Here is a 21,549-nt window from a genome sequence, read left to right as displayed (position 1 = left end):
TGAAAGTAGGTACTGCCCGGCGGTTCGTACGCGACATTGGTCATTGGGTGAATCGACGCGGAGAAAACACTCGCCAAGAACCGATAATAATTTAGATACAAGATACAGTATTATTCGAAACCAGTTATACCTCACATTCTAACATCTTGATACCCGGAAAGTAAATCCGAGATACACGAGTTCTGATTGGGCAGATCGGGGATGCCCCCTTTCCAGACTAGATACCCCGCTTTCCAGATGGCTTCCTAAAACAGTATATTCAAACCACCCACCTCAGAACTTATAGGTCCTTCAATTTACACTTTTTTTATCAGCTACAATCATCATTTTTGAAGCCTTTTGCAGCCAACGTGTGGAAATGACACAATACGCGAGGTTACTATATCAAATTGTGAGGTCTGAGACCTACTTAACATATCGCTTGATGAGAGGCAATGTTGATGCATCTTTCGTCCCTTTCCCTATATTTACGACGGCATCCCTACTCTATAGAGGAGCAGAACTCGATGAGATGCTATATACTATTGCTTGTATGATAAATATTATACTGCCTCTCACGATCGACAGCTAATCCTTCTAAAAAGACGCCATAGCATATGGGTTTCTTTTTGCTTATACCATCGATCTCGCAAACAATGCCGAAGGAAGTGGTGCAGAAGATGAGATCAATAAGCCAGATCGCCCAATTGTATCCAAGATGGCCACTTTAACTGAAATCAAGGCTCGATATTACATATCATCTGGAATATGGCTTATATATAGCCATTTTCTTGGCGTCAAGAAATGGGCTGCAGCTTGGATTGCCGTCGTTTTCATTCATTATGTCCTACGGGCAGCAAGATTTGGACCCCTGAAAGACCTCTGTATGACAGCGGGAATAGTTGTACAGTTAATGGCCTGCTGGGAGATTGGAGGTTCCGATGCCGAAGTCGGTTGGAGCTGGGTCAAACTGATGGGCATGTGGAGTGTTCCCACTGTGCCAATTCAAGATTTCCGTGATGTGCCAGGTGATAGCACATGCGGCCGTCGTACTACGCCGATTTTACTAGGCAATATCACAGGTATCTTCGGTTCTTCTGGATATTAAGATTCTTGCTTACGTCCATCTTCTAAGCTCGCATATACAGTTGCGCTGGACTGATTTATTTTGGAGTGAGCTTTTCACCTTATGACGAAAACATCAGCAGTTATTGACAGATCCTTTCAGTATATCTACATTTTCTCTGGGATTTTGGACTCTAGATACAATACCGCCACTGTAATTGTGTCCAGCATGGTGGCTGCTATCACCTTCGCGCTCGTCTTCCGTTTGATCTTGTTTAGGACAATTGAAAGCGACAGGATCTCCTATAGGTGGTACGTATTTTTGTACGACTTCATGCTGTTTGCTGCCTGTGTTCCTCTCAGAAATGCCTGAGCGTTTCCATGCCACGATATCTATTACACTCGCTGTGACTACCAGCGGGAACACTGTTCTCGACCGCGGGATGTCTTTTTGCCGAGTCGCAAGTTCCAGCAGATATTTTGATGTCGTGAAAGAGATTACCGATTTCAAAATTCTGTGTGATGGAGTCGATCTCGGCGTTTATAAAGTCATGCTATGTTCGCAAGCTCCTTTTTTTCGGGCCGCTTGCACGGGGAATTTCAGGGCAAGTTATCTCTTAAGCCAGTCTTTCTCTCCTCATATCTCACATAGTTTAAACGCAGGAAGCAGCAGATTCTACATTCCAGATGACGGGTGAATCAATTTCGGTCGTTTAAAAAAAATGCTGGACTACTTATACACGGCTGATTTTTCAGAGCTCATTGATGCCAGTGATAGCCCGACAGATGCCTCACCTAAGGTGCCGCTCTTGTGGCCATAGAAGACCAATGTCGGCTTTACAGGCAAGGTGTAGCAAACCTCGCTTGATACCCCTTACAAATCATGAATTAGATATTCTTACCTTGTTCAAATTCAGTGTACTCTGTCTCCCCGTATCTTGTAGCATCTTGACAATCCTAGCGCCCTGGGTAATACAAGAACTCTAGACTTAGAGTTGAAGTCTTAGCTGTTTGTCCGACTGAAGCAACGTTGCTGAACCGGATCATGTGTGAAAACCCGGTCCAGCAACCAGGACATACTTGAGTTTGTAACTCCATCCGCAAGCTTCAACCAATGCTGATTCGTAACACTTGTATCATTGACCCAAGCATTCGAGGCATTAGCCGATGTCAACGAATTGTGTCCATCCCTGTTAGCAAAGGCAAGCATCCGGCCAAGACCAAGCTTCTCAAATCCATCGAGACCAAGACTTCCATAAAGAGTCGTGATCGGATCCCAAGATGGCCGAACAGTCGACCCACGCCCAACATACCACTGATATGCGGCGAGTATTGGAGAATTCGGCGGAGAAAGTACATCCAGGTTTTGGCCGGAGTCTATGTCTCCACCGAGCTCGAAACCCGAATACGTGATCGCGACACTCTTGGGCCAGTTCTTGAGTACGTATGCTGTGCTTTCTGGATCGGAATGGCCAAAATTGTACTCTGAGCCCGATGGATAAGCGCCTCCCATTACAACCAACTCGCGTGTTTTTGCAGCAATCAAGTCGGAGCCGGATAGAGGGCTGATTTCATCGGCTTTGGATTTTAGCACGTCTTTGAGGTTTGTCAGAAAACCGATTGAGATTATGTTCATGCTTTGGTTTGCCGCCGCGGCTAGAATGGAGCGATAGAGTTCGACTGGTGTGGGTGTTGAAGATGCATTTCTAAGATTTCTCGGCCAATTGTTGGCTACTTTGCTTGCGTATTCGCTGTGTCTAAAGTTTATATTAGTTAAGTGAGAATTGTCAAGTGTTGCAGGAGAAACTTACAAGAACTCGTCGTCGTCGAAAAATGTTTCATTCGTCAACGGTCTCAGCGCTGCTATTGGAATTTCACTATTCCCAAAATATGTACAGATTGACTTGATAAAGGTCAGTGTATCCCATCCGGTCTTGCGGGCTTGGATTGTATTACTCACGCTCACTGCCAATGCACCGTACTGTGAGTTTGTGTTGACGGCGACGCCTCGAAGATCGGCAAGTCCACAGTTATGCAATATGTTTGCAACATAAAGTGCACCGACATCGTCCACGTCCCCGAAGATGTCTGTGTCTATTATTATTGGCTGGGGATTTTCTGAAATTGTCCTGGCTTGGGATATATATGCCCGTCCCAAGGGTAGCAGGTATGTAAAGGTGTGACAGAGCTTCATAATGGCTTCTTGTCACACTATATCTCGGGGGAAAGAGTAATTAATTCAAAAGAGCAAGTCTTTTATTTATAACTTATTCTCTCTGGAGTTCCTGATGTCAGTTAATGCGGGGAGCGAATGATATACTACGATCGTCCGTCTAGTGTGGGGGTAAATGTGCGGGGTTTATGGACTTTCTACCATCGTCGCGGTGTTTTATCGGTAGGAACCCCGATGACTTCTACTGAGGCCCTAGGGCCGCAGGCCTGGGGCTTTGTCAGCCCACACTGTTTGTGGTCTTTGTATTGCGTTTGTCCTTTGATAGTAGTAGTATTTAGTGGTAGATATTGCTCTGAGGGCTTTTCCCTCCATCATCATCGATTTCAACCCATTTGGTCCGCTCCCGTCACTAACTTCTCGAAACAGCATGTTGAAATATGAATGGCCGGTAGCTTGAGCTACTCTGAATGACAATGTGACTTTCGATTGGGTATGACTTGCAGCTGGCCACCTGATATATATAAGAATTAATGCAAAGCTGCGGATTGATGCTATACAACTTCCTACCAGTAGTTACTTATTACTATATCTCAAGGTTTGCGATTAAAGATATAGATTATCGAGCAGGACATATACCAGGAGGTATCTATTTTTCACTTCTGACTGTCAGTACTAATTATTGTGATAATTCATACTGCAGGTGAATGATTGTGCATACAAGGGGTGGACCAATCACCAATCAGCGATACAGTTTGGAGATAGCACGATCGATTTGCTGCTGTACAACTTGAGCTTTGACGATAGCGAAGCATTAGCCAATCATTGCGGTTAGGCCCAGTCGAGTGACGCGAACCAATGCGACCTCGCATCATCCGCCTTCCCCGCGTCAGCTGAACTTGAAGAGACGAGGACCTTTGGAGTTCCAAAGTTCGGACGCTTTCCCTTCTTCTCTTCTTCCCCTTCCCCCCCTCATCTTCCTCCCTTCGCCCACAACCCCTCCAAGTCGGTATCAACATCTATCTGGGAAATAAATCAACACCCATCTCTTAACACTCGAGCACTGCAAACATGGGCACCATTTATTCCAAGCCGGAGCCTGTGGACGAGAAGACTAGCGCCTCCAACTCAACTCGATCTATCAAGCAAGAACCCACTGCAATGAGTATGGCATCAGAAACTCGTCTGTCGTCCCCATTTGACCCCGATCCCCCATTCTCTCACCTCTGGGAGCTTTATTGACAACATCGCAGCTCCCCCGCCATATCCATTTCTTGCAGCTCGCGAGAGAGCTCGATCCGTCGCTGTACCTCGTCTGGAGGACTGGAGCGAGTCCCTCTTGAGTGATGCAAAGGTTCGAGCGATTGATCCACTTCCAAAGCGATTCCATACTGATGGCAAGCTCCTTCGCTGCACAATTAGAATCGTCTCGCTATCTCCAACTTCGCCAGCCAACCGTATGAAGCTCTACTCACCAATCGCGAAAGTCTGCAGTCCGATCTACACATCTTCAACCTCGCCGTTCCAATCGAAGGAGCGCCCATCACAAACCAGCGCTCCTCGGGTCGCTGCTGGCTATTCGCCGCCACCAACGTCTTCCGAGTTCCACTGATCAAGGCATATCAGCTCCGCGAGTTCGAGCTCAGCCAAGCTTACCTCTTCTACTGGGACAAGATCGAAAAGGCCAACTGGTTCTTCGAGCAAATAATTGCAACCGCCGATGAAGATCTCACCGAACGCCTCGTCCAGAAGCTCCTGGAAGACCCAGTCAGCGACGGCGGCCAGTGGGACATGGTCGTCAACCTGGTGCAGAAATACGGACTGGTCCCGCACGCAATTTACCCCGATGCTTACCATGCGCAAAATAGCTCCAGACTCAACTGGTTACTCACTGCCAAACTGCGCGAACAGGCATTAGTCTTACGGAAGCTCGCCACCCAGAAGGGAGATGGCCACGCCGCGCATATTCTGGCTGCGAGCAAAGAGCAGTTCATGAAAGAGATCCACTCGATCGTCACTCTCCTTCTGGGTCCGGCTCCAAACCCGGACAAGGAGTTCGTCTGGCAGTACTACGATTCAAATGGAGCCTCCCGCGAGGTGCGACAGACTCCACTGGAGTTCGGCCAGCAGGCTACTCGGTCTCAGACCCGGATACTTTCGCGCACCAGCCCGCCCGTGTCTCCGGGGCGACTCTTCAGTCTCGTGAACGATCCGCGAAATGAATATAACCGCCTACTAACAGTCGACAAGCTCGGCAATGTCCTCGAAGGACAAGCGCTCACATACGTTAATGTCGAGATGGCGATTCTCAAAAAAGCAGTGATTGCCATGCTGAAAGCTGGTCACCCCGTCTTCTTCGGATGCGATGTCGGCAAATTTTCTAATACAAAGCTCGGTGTCATGGATGCCGATCTCACCGATCTCGCTCTTGGATTCAATGTATCGCTCGGGATGAACAAGGCAGAGCGGTTGGCTAGCGGCGAGTCCTCGATGACCCATGCCATGGTCATCACGGCGGTGCATCTTTCCGACAAAGATGAGCCGATTCGATGGCGAGTGGAAAATTCATGGGGTGAAGCGGCTGGGGATAAGGGCTGGTTTGTGATGACCGACCGGTGGATGGATGAGTATACTTTCCAGGCCGTTGTGGACTTTAATTTTGTCTCCGCCGAAGTGCGATCGGTCCTCAAACAGACTCCTCAGGTTTTACCCCGCTGGGATCCTTTGGGAGTTCTTGCTTAGGAGAAACTCCTTGAATAACGCCGTTATGAGCATTTTAGGCCGTATTACTTTTTTTCAAAGACTCCAGAATTTGCATTGATTTTTTGATTCTCTCTCTCTCTCTCTCTCTCTCTCTCTCTCTCTCTCTCTCTCTCTCTCTCTCTCTCTCTCTCTCTCTCTCTCTCTCTCTCTCTCTCTCTCTCTTCGAATAGATTTCGTCCTGAATTACTTCAACAACGCAATATAAAGATAGATGCCAACGCCACGCCAGCACATATAGGAATGCTTATTGAACGGAATTTGGGGTATCCCAGTCAAGCGCCCTCAACCCATTTATGCTCCAACGCTTGACGAGCCGTATCTTTAGACACATGTCACCACTTTCATCACTTCCATCCATTTATCACCTCCTAGCAATGGACGTGACCTATTAGCTGAGAAAATGGCGGAACAATCTTCGTCCATAAGCTTCGCGGCCAATGGGGCGCTCGCAACGCTCAAGTAAAAATTTCGGCACTTCCCAATTTGTCCAGAGGCGGCTGGATAGTTCCAATGTTGTGGGTTCCGGGAGATGCAATAGTACTAGTAGTGACTAGTAGTAACTTGCCTAGGTACTAGAATAAGCCTATACTTGATATGTGTTGTAGTATCTATCTAAGTTTACTATATAGTGAAGTATACACATATCTATACCTGATTACTTTACTGTTCAATATCTAGATGTTCTCTTAGCTTAAGATTTATTGTCTCTTGGTACTAGTAATATAATTAAATGAGAGACACTGCTACTAGTTCCACAGGAATCCTCTAAGTGGGTCTAAACTGGCGTGATGAATTGATATGTTCACCAACCGCTGAAAATTGCAAATGGAAGCTATTCTCACAACTTTCTATTTTGAATCTCTTTTTTCGAGCTTATTAATTAATAAACCCAGAACATAGGAATTCTCATCTTCCCTTCCAGGTTATTAATGTATGGTCCACTGGAACAGTCGACCAAGACAGCAGTTTGTAGACAAGTGGGGACTCGGAGCTAAGATATCCAGAAGCCCCTGTTTCGGAATGTTGTTCCGTGAAACGCTCTGCGTGAATATTTAATTGCTCGTCAGAGATATATGTTTTGTTCCGATGATATACCCTTCTTGCCTAGTCTCCGAATCATTATTTGAGGAATATAGACAGCCCTCGTCCTCGAGTTTCTATCTCTTCCGTTCCTCATCCGACCCATCACACTACCCTTTTTCTCCGAGTCTCTTTCGGCCTCAAGCAAAATCACCCAAAATGCGCTCTGTTTACGCCCTAACTCCATTGGCCGCTGCAATTGGCGCTGTGGCTTCGCAGCCCGCTGATTCATGGGTTTTTGGAAACAGCCTGTTCTACCTTGGCCCTCCCTCGGGCAATTCCTACATCGCCAAGGCCACTTACTCCATCGTGCCGCCGTCTGTTCCCTGGGGGGCCAAGTCCAATGCTGATGACGAGCCTTGGGTTTCTGTCTGGGTCGGAGCTTCTTCCACTGCCGGCGACCAAGATGCCAACCTGTACCAGCCGATCTTCAACTGGTGCCCTGACCAGGAATCTCAGTATGCCGCAAATATTCTTCCACCTTTAGATCAATATTTTGACAATGGTTTTACTATAGGGGCTGCCCTGCAACTGCTCAGGAGTGGTGTGTTGCCGCCAGCACCTATACGCCATGCAAGTCAAACCTCATCTGGTCCTCAGCCGGCGATATGAGCTAACATGTCTTGAATATTTTAGCTGGTCAACTTGGACAGGCCTATGTCACCGTCCCCAAGAGTACACAGGTGGACTTTGAAAGTATGGCCTTCTGGAATTGTGTTCTTACGACCATGTACAAATAACGCTAACCGACGAATTCTAGTTGCCGTCGTCAACAGCAAGGTTGTTCAAACCGTCACCATGAATGACGAAATCATTTCCAAGGAGTCGGACGGTACGTTTTCCAAAATTCAACGCAAAAATTCTCGACCTTCTAATCATTATTTCCAATTATAGCTCTTGATGCTCCCCTCCAGTATCTGTACTCTAGCAACGAGTGCTACACCGGTGCCGGTTCCTGTGGTTCCGTTGATGGATGGAGTGCGTTATCCCCCCTCCCCAACCAAATAATTTCTTTCAAAATTACTTGAGTTGACGCGATATCATAATACAGAAATCACCAACCTTACTGTCACTCTCAGCGAGGTCGATACCAGGTTTGACAGCGTCATGAGCCTTGACAGTGTCACCGATGCCGAGTTCAAGTCCACTGACGGTGGCATTACTTGGCACACCGACCGCATCACTGTTAACACTATCGACTTTGACAGCTCCGATGACACCCAAGTTCAATAGATTATGGAGTACGTTTGGCCAGAGTTGCAAGTACCGCTATAAACATATTTTACAAGCCTATTATTCGTTGTACAACTTCTGAATGTAAATTTTGTGTATTTCGTTCATTCAAATCTATCGATTGTCATGAGGAAATCTCTGTGACCCGATCTAGTAGAATCGGAGTTTTTTATAGTGCCGATCCGATAATGCCTCCGACTCGGAGAAGAGTGCAAATGTTGAACCTTTGGGTGGGATGATCATTTATCTTCCGCAAATATTCTATTCGTAAAAACTCCTAATATTCATACACTACTATGTTTTCATTGTAGATTGGATTTCTATTTCGCTTGTAGTTTTTAGGCTTTTTTCTACCCCCTGCCGGCAATTCTAGGAAACTTACTAGTAAAAACGGCGAACAGTTAATATGCAGTCAGCCACCTATTCAAATCAACTTATCGCCCCTTCCTCGCGCAATAGTCAAACCCAAAACAATCCCATTACTATTCGATTTCTTTTCTTATTTCTAGAACCAATATTGGCGTTATGTAATATAGAAAATGGAATTCAGCTCTCCAAACTTTCCACGGTTCCACCCACGTGACGCAACGTCATGAAGTTGCACCCGCCAAGAAGTCCAAGAAATGCCCAGCCAACTCGAGGTCAAATTTTTTTTCAGTCAGGAAGAGTTCAATTCTGTGATATAATTGTATTCTTTGCATGAGGCTGCTTCGAAGTATTTGAAATGGCTGGGAGTTTCCTCGCATATCATGAACCTGGCAGTAAGTGGCGACGCTAGTCTCAGCTAAATGCGCCGAATTTTGGCTGACCTTCGTTCGATTGCAGTTGTCGATATTTTGATTATTCTGTCCTTCTTTTTCTTTTTATCTCTCGCTGAATGGTTTTCTGCGAAGATCATTCGTGCAGGGATTATTGGTCAAATTGCCGTTGGTATTATATACGGAGAGCCATTGGCCAATATCTTGAAAGGACCATGGCAGGAGACGTTTCTCGCGGTGGGATATATCGGATTGATTTTGATCATTTTTGAAGGTGAGTCGGGATTGCAGCCTCCATCTTCAAACTTGAATTCTATCATTCACGTCATATTTATATTCTGACACGGGAAATTAGGTGGCCTGCAGATACGCCTTGATCTCTTGAAAAAGAACTTCGTTCTCAGTGTTTTAGGGGCCGCCACAGGTGTTTGCTTTCCTATTGGTCTTTCCTATCTTCTGTTGTATCTGGGCTTTGGATTTGGTGGGTTTCTGTTCTTGTCTCCAACAAAATATCTCTTTACTAATGTCATAAAGGTGCCGTGGAAACGTTCATCGCCGGGGCGGCGCTCTCTGCAACTTCACTAGGCACAACATTCTCGGTAATATCATCAGCTTCCAAAGAGGTGGACCTTTCACAGACCATGGTGGGCTCGGTACTTGTCAGTGCAGCTGTTATTGACGATGTTGTCGGTCTTGTGTTGGCTAGGTTAGTGCACCCAGCTAACTTCCGTCACTATATCATTACTCACGTTTACTCGATAGTGTCATCCACGATTTAGGCGGGCTTTCAGATCCAGGAGCAGGAAGTCCTAATCTTGGATGGGTCATTGGACGCCCCATTGTAGCCTCTGCTGCGATGGCGATTGCAACCCCAATCCTAACAAAATTCGTATTCGCGCCTATTTTCCGGCGATGGATCGAGCACACATTTGCAAAATACGATCATCTATCTAACATCACCTTGATGGTCTTGGTTTTATCCGCTTTTATTACTATCGCGGCTTATGCTGGGACTTCGGTTTTGTTTGGTGCGTTTCTCGCAGGTACATTTCTCACTTACTTACCCAGCAAACACCCCGATGGTCCCTTCGTTGTCATGAGTCGCGAAGAAGGGGAGCGAGAAGCTGATAAAAGCCCTACATTTGTTCACACATTCGAGAGATACCTTCTCGACGTTCAAAAATATTTGATGGAGCCGCTCTTTTTCGCCAGTGTCGGTTTCGCGATTCCATTCTTGAAACTCTGGACTGGCAAGAGAATTTGGAGGGGAATAGTGTATTCTCTCCTCATGGCATTTGCGAAGGTAAATCACCACTTCTACTTTTATGGCCTGTGTGAATCTAAAACTCACAACTCATACAGTTCATTGTTGGTATATGGATTCCCATTTGGGAAGCTTTGTATTCAAAGCCCTCATCAACGGGACCGGTTATCGGCCAACAAGGAAATTCCCCTCGCGGAAAGAACCAGCCACCTAGCATCAAGGAAAAGAACCAAGACTATGGTGCAGCATCGATCGCCGGTTTTCTTCTTGGCTCGGCGATGGTAGCACGCGGTGAAATCGGGCTTCTGATCATTGAGATTGGCTATAACGAAACCAGCTATGTAAGCCAGGAAGGTTTTATCACTGCAGTGTGGGCTATTCTTCTCAACACAATAATTGGGCCAATTGCTGTGGGATATCTGGTGAAATTCTATGGTCAACAGATTGGGAAGGGCAAGTGGGGTCTGCAGGGGTTGCCCCAGGAGCATCGAATGATAATAGTCTACGAGAGCAAGCCTGAATTTTTCTCTAGCTATAATATTCGCATCACATCACCTGGACAAATTTCTTCTCTGCACTTGGTCAATTTAGAACTTGAGTCTAAAAATGTATTCGGTCTTTGCTATTATTCGGATAAGATGGATCCTGCCCAGGTAAGTATAGAAGCTGAACTCATAAATGGAAAATATAGAAGTATCAGTGAACCTTGGAATCCAAACTTGATGGAGCGTGTTCATCCACAAAGTTTAGGTAGGCATGTCCACTAGTATATTCAATGATCGAAACTGGAATACAAATTGTATGCAAACTAGAAGCGCTTCATTCATCCGTAATATTTATGAGATAAATTCTTGTTTCCAAGGTCGAAGTCTGCGATAGAGTGAAGCATGTCAACGTGATCAGACTAGCAGCTGATTAAAATCAAACAGGGATCTCGAGGCTCAAATTGAAAGACGTCACGAGCGTCTTGAGGATAACATCATGCCCCGTGTCTTTGAGCAACGGCTGAAGGAGATGGAAGAGCGGCAAGCTGATCGATTGTAAGCGCCATTTCTAACATTGTCTAAACAGAAATTCTAATGCAATCCAAGAAGGAAAATCACGAACAAATATCCAAAAGGGTCTCAGCTGGAATGTCATTCAGCGTCTCGAAAACCTTGATGCCATCAAGAAGCACAACGAAGAGAATGGCCACGAGCACAGTCAATTGCAGAACATAAAGGCCATTACGAAGGAGTACAAATCCGGTAGATTGGACCTGACAGGTCTTGTCACGGTGATTCCCAGGGATTCTGGGTTGAGGGTGTAAGTAGTCTATCAATATTATGAAATTCCCATTGTGATCCTAGCTCAACATGGAACAGGCAGAGAGAACTTTTGCATTTATATACGCCAGGACCGTGCCCCAAATGTTTGGTCTGCCCTTGGTATGTACTACTAGTACATAAACCCCGAATAAGTCTTACGGAATTCACCCAGCTCGCTTCTATACAGCGAACCAGCCAGATTGTACTCTTTTTACGCAAATTGCAAACGACAAGTCGTCTTTAACTGTCAATAGAATAACTAGGAATGGGATTACCCCGTTAGAATTCCCGCGGCCCGCTTAGGCCGCGCAGCCGTATCCTGTTGGCACGCCTTTAGGATCGGTCTCGTCGAGATCCACCCCAGAACGAGCAAATACCCCCGTCAAGGAGCAGATAGCGCAGAAATTCCATAAGGAAAGCATCTGATGATTGTTTCCATTGATACCTCAAGTTGGCATTTCTCCTTTTTTTTTTCCAAATGGGAGTTTATATTGGATTCGAGTCCCTATTATGTTGATCGTTGTTTAATCCGTTTACTCATACTTCTTCGTCTAGCGCGTAACATTCCAGGTACTCAGGTGTACTTACACTACTGTGACGTTCTTCAGAGTATAGTATCTGGTCAAAAAGTCATAAAATATCGTATCATTTCACATTAAAGATAAAGAGCTCTTCTAGCCTGCTTTCAATGCTGTTATAAAAATCAACTGCCACTTCAAAATGCAAGCAAAACAAAACGACTAGGTGTAAAGGGGTAGATAAAGCGGGCATCGGAAATCCACCTTCTTCGACGGAACAGTTCTCAAAGGCTTCTTTCCTTCGACGCTCATACCAGCCTTGACACCATCTCCGAAAATCCCAATAGCCGGCTCCCTCGCCCAGCCCGGTCCTTTGTAAGGATCCTTGGCAAAATCCGCCCAAGCCTTTTGCATTGATTTGCTGACATCTTCCTCAAACTGGGTCTTGTTTGCTTGCGGGTATGTGCCAAAGACAAAGGGAATTTCGGAAGTATGATAAGCACCGTATCCCTTCTCGTTATTGGGAAAGCTTGCATTGAACAGGTATCTCCAGGTGGGGATGCCAGCGAAAGCGCTCTCGTTCGCGTACGCTGCGGATACGCATTGTATTTGGAATTCTGTGATGATGAGAGACAGTCGCTCGTGCTCAGTGTGTGCTCCTGGTGATCCAAGGGGGTATTTGGAAAGGAGCAAGTCGGTGAAGTTGCCGAGGACGGGCTGGAGATATTTTCTTGTATCATTTTGTCCGATGATCGTTGTCATGGCTTCGTCGCCGTTGCTCCCAATAAGGACCGGGACTCGAGCGATCGAAGTTTCATTCTTGGTGGAATTGAGGCGCTTCTGGCGAGGCTTTTTGGCCAACGTGAAATCGTCGCGGACGGGCCCAAAGGCCAGACCACCCTTTGTGGCGAGCTTCTTCAGATCTTGGGCGGGAACGGCTCGAAGGCATTCGATGGAATTTCCAGAGGCGCAATTCGTAGCATTGAGCAGCTTCTGCCAGGACTGCTTGTAGCTCTTGACGGTCGTATCGAACGAAGTCTGGATGGAGTTTTGGCCTGATTCCATGATGGCTGCTCGGAAGGGTACTGGTTCGGGGGGGAGTAACAACGAGCGCATCGACGCTGGATGCTCCAGCGCTCTCTCCCACGATCGTTACCTTGGATGGGTCACCGCCGAGACCAGCAATGTTTCGAGTTACCCATTCAAGGGCAAGTCTTTGGTCCAGCAGGCTATAACTTCAGTCAGCTTATAATTCCTTCGTTGCAGCAAATTGGGACGGGTCATCATACCCTAAGTTCCTTTCCTTCAATGGAAGACTTTCATCAGCGGGGAATCCAAAGGCATTAGTGCGGTAGTTGATGGTAACCACCACTACGTCCTGGTTGGCCGCGAAACTCGACCCATCGTACTGAGGCTCCGCAGATGCACCATTACGAAAAGCGCCCCCGTACAACCAGACAAGAACAGCCTTTGAGCCAGCCGACGCATCAGCCGGTGTGAAAACATTGAGATTTAGGCAATCTTCATCCTCCCCACCCAGCGGGGGTGGCATGTCCAGCAGGTTAAATAAAAATTGGACTGCCGGGCCTGTTTCTTGAATGCAAGCTGGTCCCCATTTTGTCGCGTTATAGTAGGTAGACCAGCGGCCAACGGGCTCTGGTGGACTGAATCGAACAGGCGGTTTACCGAAAGGGACTCCCAAGTATTTATTTACAACGGCAGTCGACGAGGGCAGAGTTGTGGTTGTTCCGACGATGGCACCGGAGTCGATTATCGCGGTGGGGAGTGGTTTCGAGCCTGCGACAATTGCGGCCAGGCCGAGAAGTATAAGGGGCACCATTCCTGTCAGCGCCCTAGAGTTTCCCTTCAAGTTCTCTGTTGGTTCTTCTTCTCTTCCTTTCTTTACTTTTTTTTTCTGTTTGGGCAGGGGTGTGGATTTCCTTCTCAAGTGGAAAGAGCTGCCTTTATAGGGATATCATTAGGTTTGGGCTGGACAAAACTATTTATGCGTCCCGGTCAATAATGCGCTGCGGGTTCCACAAAGGATGCTCTAGTTCCCCCAACGGTTCCCAGGTCTCACTGCGCTCAGCCTCGATAGCCAAGCAGCAGCTACGTCAAGGCAAATTAGGGTGAACCCTTGAATGCCGATTGCCCCGCTGATGCGTAGCCCTGATTTCCACTTCGAACCCCGGGCTAGGCCAATGCGTCCTGAGATCGTAAATCAGTGGGGTCAGAGGGTTCAGATACTCACGGCTGCCTTGATTCTTCTTGGCCCACAGCGGCACATTTGCCCACTTGCGAAAGCTTACTCTTGGCTGGCCAATGTTGTAGGCAGTGCAAATCCAGCACCGTTGTCTGTTCCACGTACTCCGTAGTGAGATCCGGTAACATTGTGATGAACTCGCGGGAAAAAGAAAACATCGTGGAAGACGTGTCGATTTGGTTCGTGGTTCGCTGACACAATACGTCACTGCTCGGGTGTGATTGGCCAGTGCTGACCTCCACCAGAAAAACACCATGTAAAAAGCAACCATCCAGTACGAAGTATGAGGCATAAAAAAAACACTGAAATTGAATGTGTAGATGGATAGCGCTGCTATTCCCTCTTGGAGAACCGATTCTCAGATGCACCCTCGCATATCATATCTGGTGGTGAGTTCCAGCAACTTGACGACGGCAATCCACCACGAACCCCTATTTCCATGAAGTGGATCAACACACTAATTATCGTCAATCGGTCGGTAGTTGACGATTGCAAAGTTTAAGTTGCCGGGTTTGCATTCCGTCGGAGTACTTCTGTTAGGCTGGCTCCTGTTGAATCAAACATTATGGCTGATCTCATCGAGGACTTCAAAGAGGACATTGTTCTGCACCCGACAACCGTCGCCGGTAACCCCTGATTGGAATCCAGACCATAGTCTTTGTCGAATTTCCTCCAAGTCTTTTCCACGAGTATTGTATTGATTGATCAACTCTTCTGCGATGGCGCAGAGAGTGGTATTGAGAACATCGCCATCGACAGGCCCCGATGCCAGATCTCTTTGTCCAGGGGAGCATTTGCATAAGGGCGGATCCGAAGCTTCCCATGTCTTATCAATTGGTTCTGCTGTTTTTTCCGGGGTCTTCTCGGTCATCACGGCCGGTGCGATGGAGTTGGACGTAGCAGGCACTGGCTTCTCTTTGACTGGTTGCGTAGTAGATGTTTTTACATGCTGATGCATCGCAGGAATAGCCACTTTTCCGTCGACAGAATTCCCTTGTTCCGCTAATTGCACGTATTGCTGAAGTAGCTCAGTTGAAATGCCCAATGAATTCAGCAATGTTTTCAGATGTCGGTTCTCGGCTTCCATTTTCTGTAGGGCGAGTCGGTGCTCAATCTCCTTGCGACGGTCCTCGGTCTGAAAAGCTGCTAGTCTTTGCTCCAGTTCTTGCAGATACTCTTGTTTCCGGGCTCTGCTGTTGCGCTGGTTTGCGCGTACTCGCGCCAGGCGATCGCTTTTCTGTCATGAGTGTTAGACTCGTTGTTTGACTTGACTTGGAAATATTAATCCGGACCTTCTTACTGCTGTCCATGGCTATTTCGACAGGTTTAGCCCTTCCAGATATACCCGTGTCACATCGTCCTTGAAATGAGTAATTGAAGTTGATCAAGAAGCATTCAAGTTGGCTTGCCCTCTTCCGTTTGGTAGAAGTCACGTGTCGGGGCCTGTCACAACTCAAACTGTGTGAGGTCACTGGTTCGATTCTGGGGTCAGGCCTTTCTTTTCTTTTTCTTTTTTTCTTTTCTACAATATCTCTCTCTTTTTAACATAGTACACAATATTATACACAGTATATAGTTATACTATATACTCCATACTATACTACTACTTTTTCTGCTGGATCGAGATCATCTCCCGAGGTCCCCATTGGATCCGATCCGGGGAAATGCACGAGCCCCAAGCCCAACGTGGGGTAACCAGAAGAGCCAGCTGAGCCAGAGCCAGCTCAGCCAGAAGAGCCAGCAGATCAATTTGAACTGTGAGAGGGTCATGATACTCCCGGATCCAATCAAATGCCATTTCCAGCGCAGAGGCAAATCATCGCCCAAAGAGTACTCCGTACAGTTGCGGTGTGCTGCATTGGCTTACCCGCAAACGATCACCGCGGGCACTGCGACGACGTCACTGGTCGTCACTACTACTTAACAACTACGAGGACGAGTACTACGAGTAGTACTGCACCGCTAACGCTAACTACTGACTAGTCAGTCACTTATACCTGATGCGAAAGCCCCCCAGCCCCAGCCCCAGCTGCGCGCGCTAAAGCTTAGTGCTTCTTGCCTTTGCGATCTTCTCGGTCGCATCTTCCCTTCTCTAATTGCTAGTATTCCCTGTCATCATCCCTATTATCCCCCATCCACCGCATCCCTTCCCTCCTCTATACGCCATGGTCTCCACGCGACACCATCCGCGCGAATTCCCCTCGCCTGAAAAGGCCTCCAAGGAGCTTGTCAAATCATCGCCTGCCCCGACAACCAACGGCACCTCGCGCAAATGGGTTCACACTCCGTCCGCGGCCCTGACCGTCTGGCTGGTCGTCTCGCTGCCGCTGGTCGCCTGGGATGCGGGCTACGTCCTGTTGCGACCGCATAGCATGCCGGGAGGCCGATTGCACTCCCCCATCTGGACTCCTTATGCGCTTTACGGCACCGTCGACTATATCTACGGCTGGCCCGCCTATAATGCGCACAATGGCTTCACCGCCGCGCAGACCTTTATGAACATTGTCGAGACGCTCGGCTACCTCTACTATCTATACATTGTGTATGCACACGGCTCCACTGTCACCAGTGGTCGCGGCGCGCAGAAGCAGCTGAAGAAGGGCTTGGTGTGGCTACTGGCGGGCGAAAAGGTCGTCGCTGGCAAGACTGGCGCGACCGCGCTTCTCGTCGCATATACCGCCTCTGTGATGACTCTGAGCAAGACGCTCTTGTACTGTACGTCCAACAAGCCATTCCCTTGTTTTGATGGTCGCGTAGACTATTCGGCGCAGTTGATGGGTACTAACCAACAGCAGGGCTCAACGAGTTCTTCTCCGGCTTTGATAACATTGGTCATAACGATGCCGCCACCTTGATCTTCCTGTGGATCATTCCAAAGTGAGTCTTTTTATCGCAGGCAATGTGTGACTTTTGCTAATCCATTTCTACAGTGGCCTTTGGATTGTCTTCCCTACCTATAGCATCTACACTCTTGGCGCGGAGATTTTGAACTCCCTCGAGCAGGCGACCCCGCGTGGTAAGCCCGGGCGCCCCAAGGCGATATAAGCACAGTCGCGACACGATGAATGCCAAATTGCAGCGACATGGACGATGCGATGACCTTGGTATTGGGATATATGATCCAAAGAATGGGAGATGGGGAACGACGGGTGGTAGAATGACGATGTTTAGAAACTAGCTCCTTCCGGGGGCATTATGATATTTTTAACCGCAGTTATATTTTGTTGAATGATCAATAAGAATAAGACCAAATCAAGCAAATACCTTAACACCTTAATGCCTTAAATGCCCATATGATGTCTCCTCCTCCAGGGCGGTGTATAGCTTGCGGGAGTCATGTAACCCAATACGGACTGTATGTAGTACTCTACTATGTACAGTCCGATGAGAAAGCATGTATTATATTCTGGAGTTAGGGGAAGAATGAAGACTAGTTAGCAGTAACGAAGCCTGAATCACCTCATCCTATGCCAGGAACTACCTCGGTATACACGATAGCAACCCTAATGATAGCTCTGTAATATCAGCGTTGCCAGTGGACGTCCGTGCCAAGCCGTCGCCGCCGAACCTTTCCCCATATTTCCACTTCTCTTCTCTTCTCTCCTCACCTCACTTCTCCTCTCCCGACTCTGCGCCTGTCGCACCGACCTCACTCATTTCTCTCCATCTCCCTATCTCTCCGCGCCCCTCTGAACTCGGTCGATCCCGCCAAACGATGCTTCAGGCCCTAGACCTGGGGTACCCGCACCCGTCATGATCCCTCCCGACTCCGACGAGTCGCCATTGAAGCCCTCTGGTGCCGGATTTATGTTCGGCCAGGAGGATTCCACGACGATCTTGGATGATTTCGACACCCAAAGCCATGCAAGTTCCCGCGACCCCGGTAGCACATATCCCGGCGACCCCGCGACGGGTTCGGGCATCGGTGCTGACGGTCACCACGATGATACCACGCAAGATCCCGACGCCGCGAACGCCGGCTCACTCGACCCTGATGGTAAGCCTCCTGTCTGGAGCGAAATGAAGACCAAGGCCGGCAAGGAGCGCAAGCGGCTCCCCCTCGCCTGCATTGCCTGCCGGCGGAAGAAAATCCGTTGCTCAGGCGAGAAGCCTGCCTGCAAGCATTGTACCCGATCGCGGATTCCATGCGTCTACAAAGTCACTACTAGAAAAGCTGCCCCGCGCACAGATTATATGGCCATGCTGGATAAGCGTCTGAAGCGGATGGAAGATCGCGTGATCAAGACGATTCCCACAGATGAGACGCGGGATATGGCCTCCATCGGTAGATCGGTCGTCAAACCCTCCGCCTCGAGCCAGGCGTCTAAGGCCCAGAAGAAACGAAGTGCGGATGAGGCTTTCTCGGCAGAAATGGATCAGTGGTCTCGAGAAGAGCGCCGTCCGCCGCATGAGACATTCCCAATGAATCGCGAGATCAAGTCGACCGACGGTACCGGACTTTTGACCGAAGGCGCCGAGTTCCTACCATCCTTGGAGATACAGGAGCATTTGGCGGAGGTTTTCTTCGACTGCGTTTATGGGCAGTCGTATCTCCTGTTGCACAAGCCTAGTTTTATGCGCCGGCTCAAGTCCGGCTCTGTTCCCCCAGTTCTCATCCTTGCGGTCTGCGCCGTATCTGCAAGATTCTCGACACATCCACAGCTCAATTCCGAGCCTGCCTTCCTGCGCGGCGAGAATTGGGCCAACCCCGCGGCGGCCATTGCTCTGAGCCGACATGACGAACCCAATATCACTATTCTCACCGTTTTCCTGCTCCTTGGACTCCACGAATTTGGAACCTGTCACGGTGGACGCAGTTGGTCATTTGGTGGACAAGCATTGAGAATGGGGTATGCTCTGCAGCTACATCAAGAGCTCGAACGCGACCCGCTACTGGGTCAGAATAATTCCAGCTCTCAGTTGAGCTTTACCGATCGAGAGATCCGTCGACGTACAATGTGGGCATGCTTCTTGATGGATCGCTACAACTCCTCGGGTAGTCAGCGCCCACCTATTGGAAACGAGAAGTTCCTACATATTCAACTACCTATCAAAGAGACCCATTTCCAAATGGAGATCCCCGGTCCCACAGAAGACCTAGACGGCGATGTTCCGAATCCCACCCCAGAAGACGCCGGACAATTATCCAACGCTCAAGAGAACATGGGCGTCTCGGCGTATATAATCCGCGCCATTGTCATATGGGGGCGAATTGTCGATTACTTGAACCTGGGCGGTAAAAAGAAAGATCCCCACCCCCTGTGGCATCCGGAGTCGGGATACACGCAACTAAAGCGACAGATTGAAGAATTCTCGTCCTCGCTCCCAACCCCTTTTACATTTACATATGAGAATCTTCAAATCCACGCAGCTGAGAAGGTCGCAAACCAATTCTTGTTTCTCCACATCATCATCCATCAGAACATGCTTTTTCTAAACCAGTTCGCCATTCCCCTGTCGCCGGGGGGGCCGACCTCCTATGGACATGCCCAAGCCTTTCCTCAGCAATGCTGGTCGGGCAGCCGTGGAAGCTGCCCACCATATCTCCGTGCTCTTTGATCGAGCCTCGGCTTATCCGCTCACAGTGCCATTTGCTGGGTATTGCGCATATTCTGCAAGCACAGTGCATATTTGGGGCATATTCTCGAAGAACGTACAGTTAGAAGCTCGATCTAAGGAGAACCTTCGGCATACCTATCGCTATCTCAACAAGATGAAGAAGTACTGGGGAATGTTCCACTACATGGTGGAAAGCGCCAAAGACAGGTATCGACAATTTGCCGACGCAGCCATCAAGGGATCAGTGGCCGCTTCAAACGGTACTACTCTAGCTCCAATGTTTCAATACGGGGATTGGTTTGAGAAATATCCTCACGGTGTTTCAAGGATGCACTGGGAGGATCCAGATACACGACATAAGGAAACAGGCGAAGATGCAGTGATGGGTCAAAAACCCGATCTACAAAGTGTGGAGGACTTCTTCGCCAGTCTATCGCCGACCCCCCAACCTGTCCTCCCGCGCAAACTTCGCTCGCGCAAGAACAGCAAACTTTCCGACGGAACTCCCAACCCGGATCAGACTTCTCCCACCTCCATCGACGTTACCATGAGCCATGCTCCCGGAGTCCCAGGCAGTGCCTTTCCCCAGCCATCGATGTTCGCACAGAATCGGCACATGCCATTTGGTCAACCCCCCTTTGATTTCAGTATTCCGTCTGATCAATTGCCACAATTGGATCGACAATTTGTCTATGGCTCATTCTCGGATTTCGATCCCAACTCCTTTGTCTCTAACAACCCTTTAATTCCACCCGTCAACGGTGTCGATCCCCAAGCCTCAGATCAATCGCTCTTCACCGGACATCTTGACCCTGGCGCCCCGGCTGGAGCAGGCGAATTCTACCAACCGAGCGCATGGTTCCTTCCCTTCAATCTTGACCCGATCGGCGGCGGCGGCCCACCAGATGGTAAACCACCAGGAGATCCAACTTCGGCTCCTGCCCCAGGCCCCGGAGACAACGGCCCTGGTCCAGTCGGCGATATGTCAGCCTTTGGCGGTGCAGGCAATATGGCACTAGGCGCATATGGACTTGACCTTGGGCCTGGCATGGGACAAGACTCACGACGCTGAACTGATTACTCGTGAAATCTTCAAGGCCATCCCGATGGGGGCAATGGCCTAGTTCGCTTCAACGACTGCGATGTGTTTAATATGTCATAATGGGAGAGGAACGGAAGGAATCGGGTTATCTGATTTGGTATTACTGGCTGGACTATTTTTACCTGCGCATTGCTTGGCTTGATATGAATTGTTAAAAAGCCTGGCGTTTTTTGCTCTCTTTCTTGTGCGATCTTGTCTTTAATTGTACATACTCTCTTGGCCGTGTCTTTTTTCTGACCTTGTATATCCCCTAACGGAAGATTCTTTGGCTTGAGGAATGTATTGGTGCTTTCCTAATTGTTCTTGTCCTAGCCTTGTCCTAGCATTGTCCTAGCCTTGCCCTAACCAATGCCCGTAGTGCCATTGGTGTGGTGCCCCTCCCCACTCAGGACGGCCCAAAAAAGGCAAATCCAGACAGTAAGAGGATCCACAGGAGGCAAAAAAGAAGTTACTGTGCATCATCCGTGAATCGAACACGGGCCTCGTCG

At 48.4% G+C, this 21,549-nt stretch overlaps 11 protein-coding genes across 11 annotated transcripts; 7 read left to right on the top strand and 4 right to left on the bottom strand.

The window, feature by feature from the left end:
- Positions 1–697: 697 nt before the first annotated feature.
- N7481_010902 (uncharacterized protein) lies at positions 698–1,087 on the top strand (the record flags this gene model as incomplete). Its single annotated transcript, XM_057270121.1, has 1 exon — positions 698–1,087. The coding sequence occupies one exon, from the start codon at positions 698–700 to the stop codon at positions 1,085–1,087; it is 390 nt and encodes a 129-aa protein (XP_057117295.1).
- A 960-nt stretch (positions 1,088–2,047) lies between these two features.
- Positions 2,048–3,238, bottom strand: N7481_010901 (uncharacterized protein; the record flags this gene model as incomplete). The annotated part of the gene is made up of 2 exons (XM_057270120.1): positions 2,048–2,801; positions 2,856–3,238. The coding sequence occupies 2 exons, from the start codon at positions 3,236–3,238 to the stop codon at positions 2,048–2,050; spliced, it is 1,137 nt and encodes a 378-aa protein (XP_057117294.1).
- A 1,047-nt stretch (positions 3,239–4,285) lies between these two features.
- On the top strand, positions 4,286–5,956 carry N7481_010900 (C1 family peptidase; the record flags this gene model as incomplete). Its single annotated transcript, XM_057270119.1, has 3 exons — positions 4,286–4,397; positions 4,468–4,568; positions 4,637–5,956. The coding sequence occupies 3 exons, from the start codon at positions 4,286–4,288 to the stop codon at positions 5,954–5,956; spliced, it is 1,533 nt and encodes a 510-aa protein (XP_057117293.1).
- A 1,260-nt stretch (positions 5,957–7,216) lies between these two features.
- On the top strand, positions 7,217–8,290 carry N7481_010899 (uncharacterized protein; the record flags this gene model as incomplete). The annotated part of the gene is made up of 4 exons (XM_057270118.1): positions 7,217–7,601; positions 7,818–7,889; positions 7,952–8,022; positions 8,087–8,290. The coding sequence occupies 4 exons, from the start codon at positions 7,217–7,219 to the stop codon at positions 8,288–8,290; spliced, it is 732 nt and encodes a 243-aa protein (XP_057117292.1).
- A 724-nt stretch (positions 8,291–9,014) lies between these two features.
- On the top strand, positions 9,015–11,015 carry N7481_010898 (cation:proton antiporter; the record flags this gene model as incomplete). Its single annotated transcript, XM_057270117.1, has 7 exons — positions 9,015–9,051; positions 9,116–9,322; positions 9,404–9,529; positions 9,583–9,754; positions 9,811–10,351; positions 10,411–10,965; positions 11,004–11,015. 7 exons carry the CDS (start codon positions 9,015–9,017, stop codon positions 11,013–11,015), a joined length of 1,650 nt encoding a protein of 549 aa, XP_057117291.1.
- Positions 11,016–11,293: 278 nt separating this feature from the next.
- N7481_010897 (uncharacterized protein) lies at positions 11,294–11,621 on the top strand (the record flags this gene model as incomplete). Its single annotated transcript, XM_057270116.1, has 2 exons — positions 11,294–11,352; positions 11,384–11,621. The coding sequence occupies 2 exons, from the start codon at positions 11,294–11,296 to the stop codon at positions 11,619–11,621; spliced, it is 297 nt and encodes a 98-aa protein (XP_057117290.1).
- Positions 11,622–12,359: 738 nt separating this feature from the next.
- N7481_010896 (Alpha/Beta hydrolase protein) lies at positions 12,360–13,977 on the bottom strand (the record flags this gene model as incomplete). Its single annotated transcript, XM_057270115.1, has 3 exons — positions 12,360–13,258; positions 13,308–13,366; positions 13,427–13,977. The coding sequence occupies 3 exons, from the start codon at positions 13,975–13,977 to the stop codon at positions 12,360–12,362; spliced, it is 1,509 nt and encodes a 502-aa protein (XP_057117289.1).
- A 979-nt stretch (positions 13,978–14,956) lies between these two features.
- N7481_010895 (bZIP transcription factor) lies at positions 14,957–15,710 on the bottom strand (the record flags this gene model as incomplete). The annotated part of the gene is made up of 2 exons (XM_057270114.1): positions 14,957–15,637; positions 15,693–15,710. 2 exons carry the CDS (start codon positions 15,708–15,710, stop codon positions 14,957–14,959), a joined length of 699 nt encoding a protein of 232 aa, XP_057117288.1.
- A 293-nt stretch (positions 15,711–16,003) lies between these two features.
- Positions 16,004–16,198, bottom strand: N7481_010894 (uncharacterized protein; the record flags this gene model as incomplete). The annotated part of the gene is made up of 1 exon (XM_057270113.1): positions 16,004–16,198. The coding sequence occupies one exon, from the start codon at positions 16,196–16,198 to the stop codon at positions 16,004–16,006; it is 195 nt and encodes a 64-aa protein (XP_057117287.1).
- Positions 16,199–16,565: 367 nt separating this feature from the next.
- Positions 16,566–17,445, top strand: N7481_010893 (uncharacterized protein; the record flags this gene model as incomplete). Its single annotated transcript, XM_057270112.1, has 3 exons — positions 16,566–17,115; positions 17,196–17,277; positions 17,331–17,445. The coding sequence occupies 3 exons, from the start codon at positions 16,566–16,568 to the stop codon at positions 17,443–17,445; spliced, it is 747 nt and encodes a 248-aa protein (XP_057117286.1).
- A 708-nt stretch (positions 17,446–18,153) lies between these two features.
- On the top strand, positions 18,154–21,031 carry N7481_010892 (putative C6 transcription factor; the record flags this gene model as incomplete). Its single annotated transcript, XM_057270111.1, has 2 exons — positions 18,154–19,796; positions 19,843–21,031. 2 exons carry the CDS (start codon positions 18,154–18,156, stop codon positions 21,029–21,031), a joined length of 2,832 nt encoding a protein of 943 aa, XP_057117285.1.
- Between the last annotated feature and the right edge of the window lie 518 nt (positions 21,032–21,549).

This window comes from Penicillium waksmanii, assembly GCF_028829765.1.
Source record: "Penicillium waksmanii strain IBT 27052 chromosome Unknown utg000009l:1.0-4314994.0:1.0-4318279.0, whole genome shotgun sequence".
NCBI lineage: Eukaryota > Fungi > Ascomycota > Eurotiomycetes > Eurotiales > Aspergillaceae > Penicillium > Penicillium waksmanii.
Note: the sequence above shows the minus strand (reverse complement) of the source record. Positions and strands in the feature narration are given on the sequence as shown.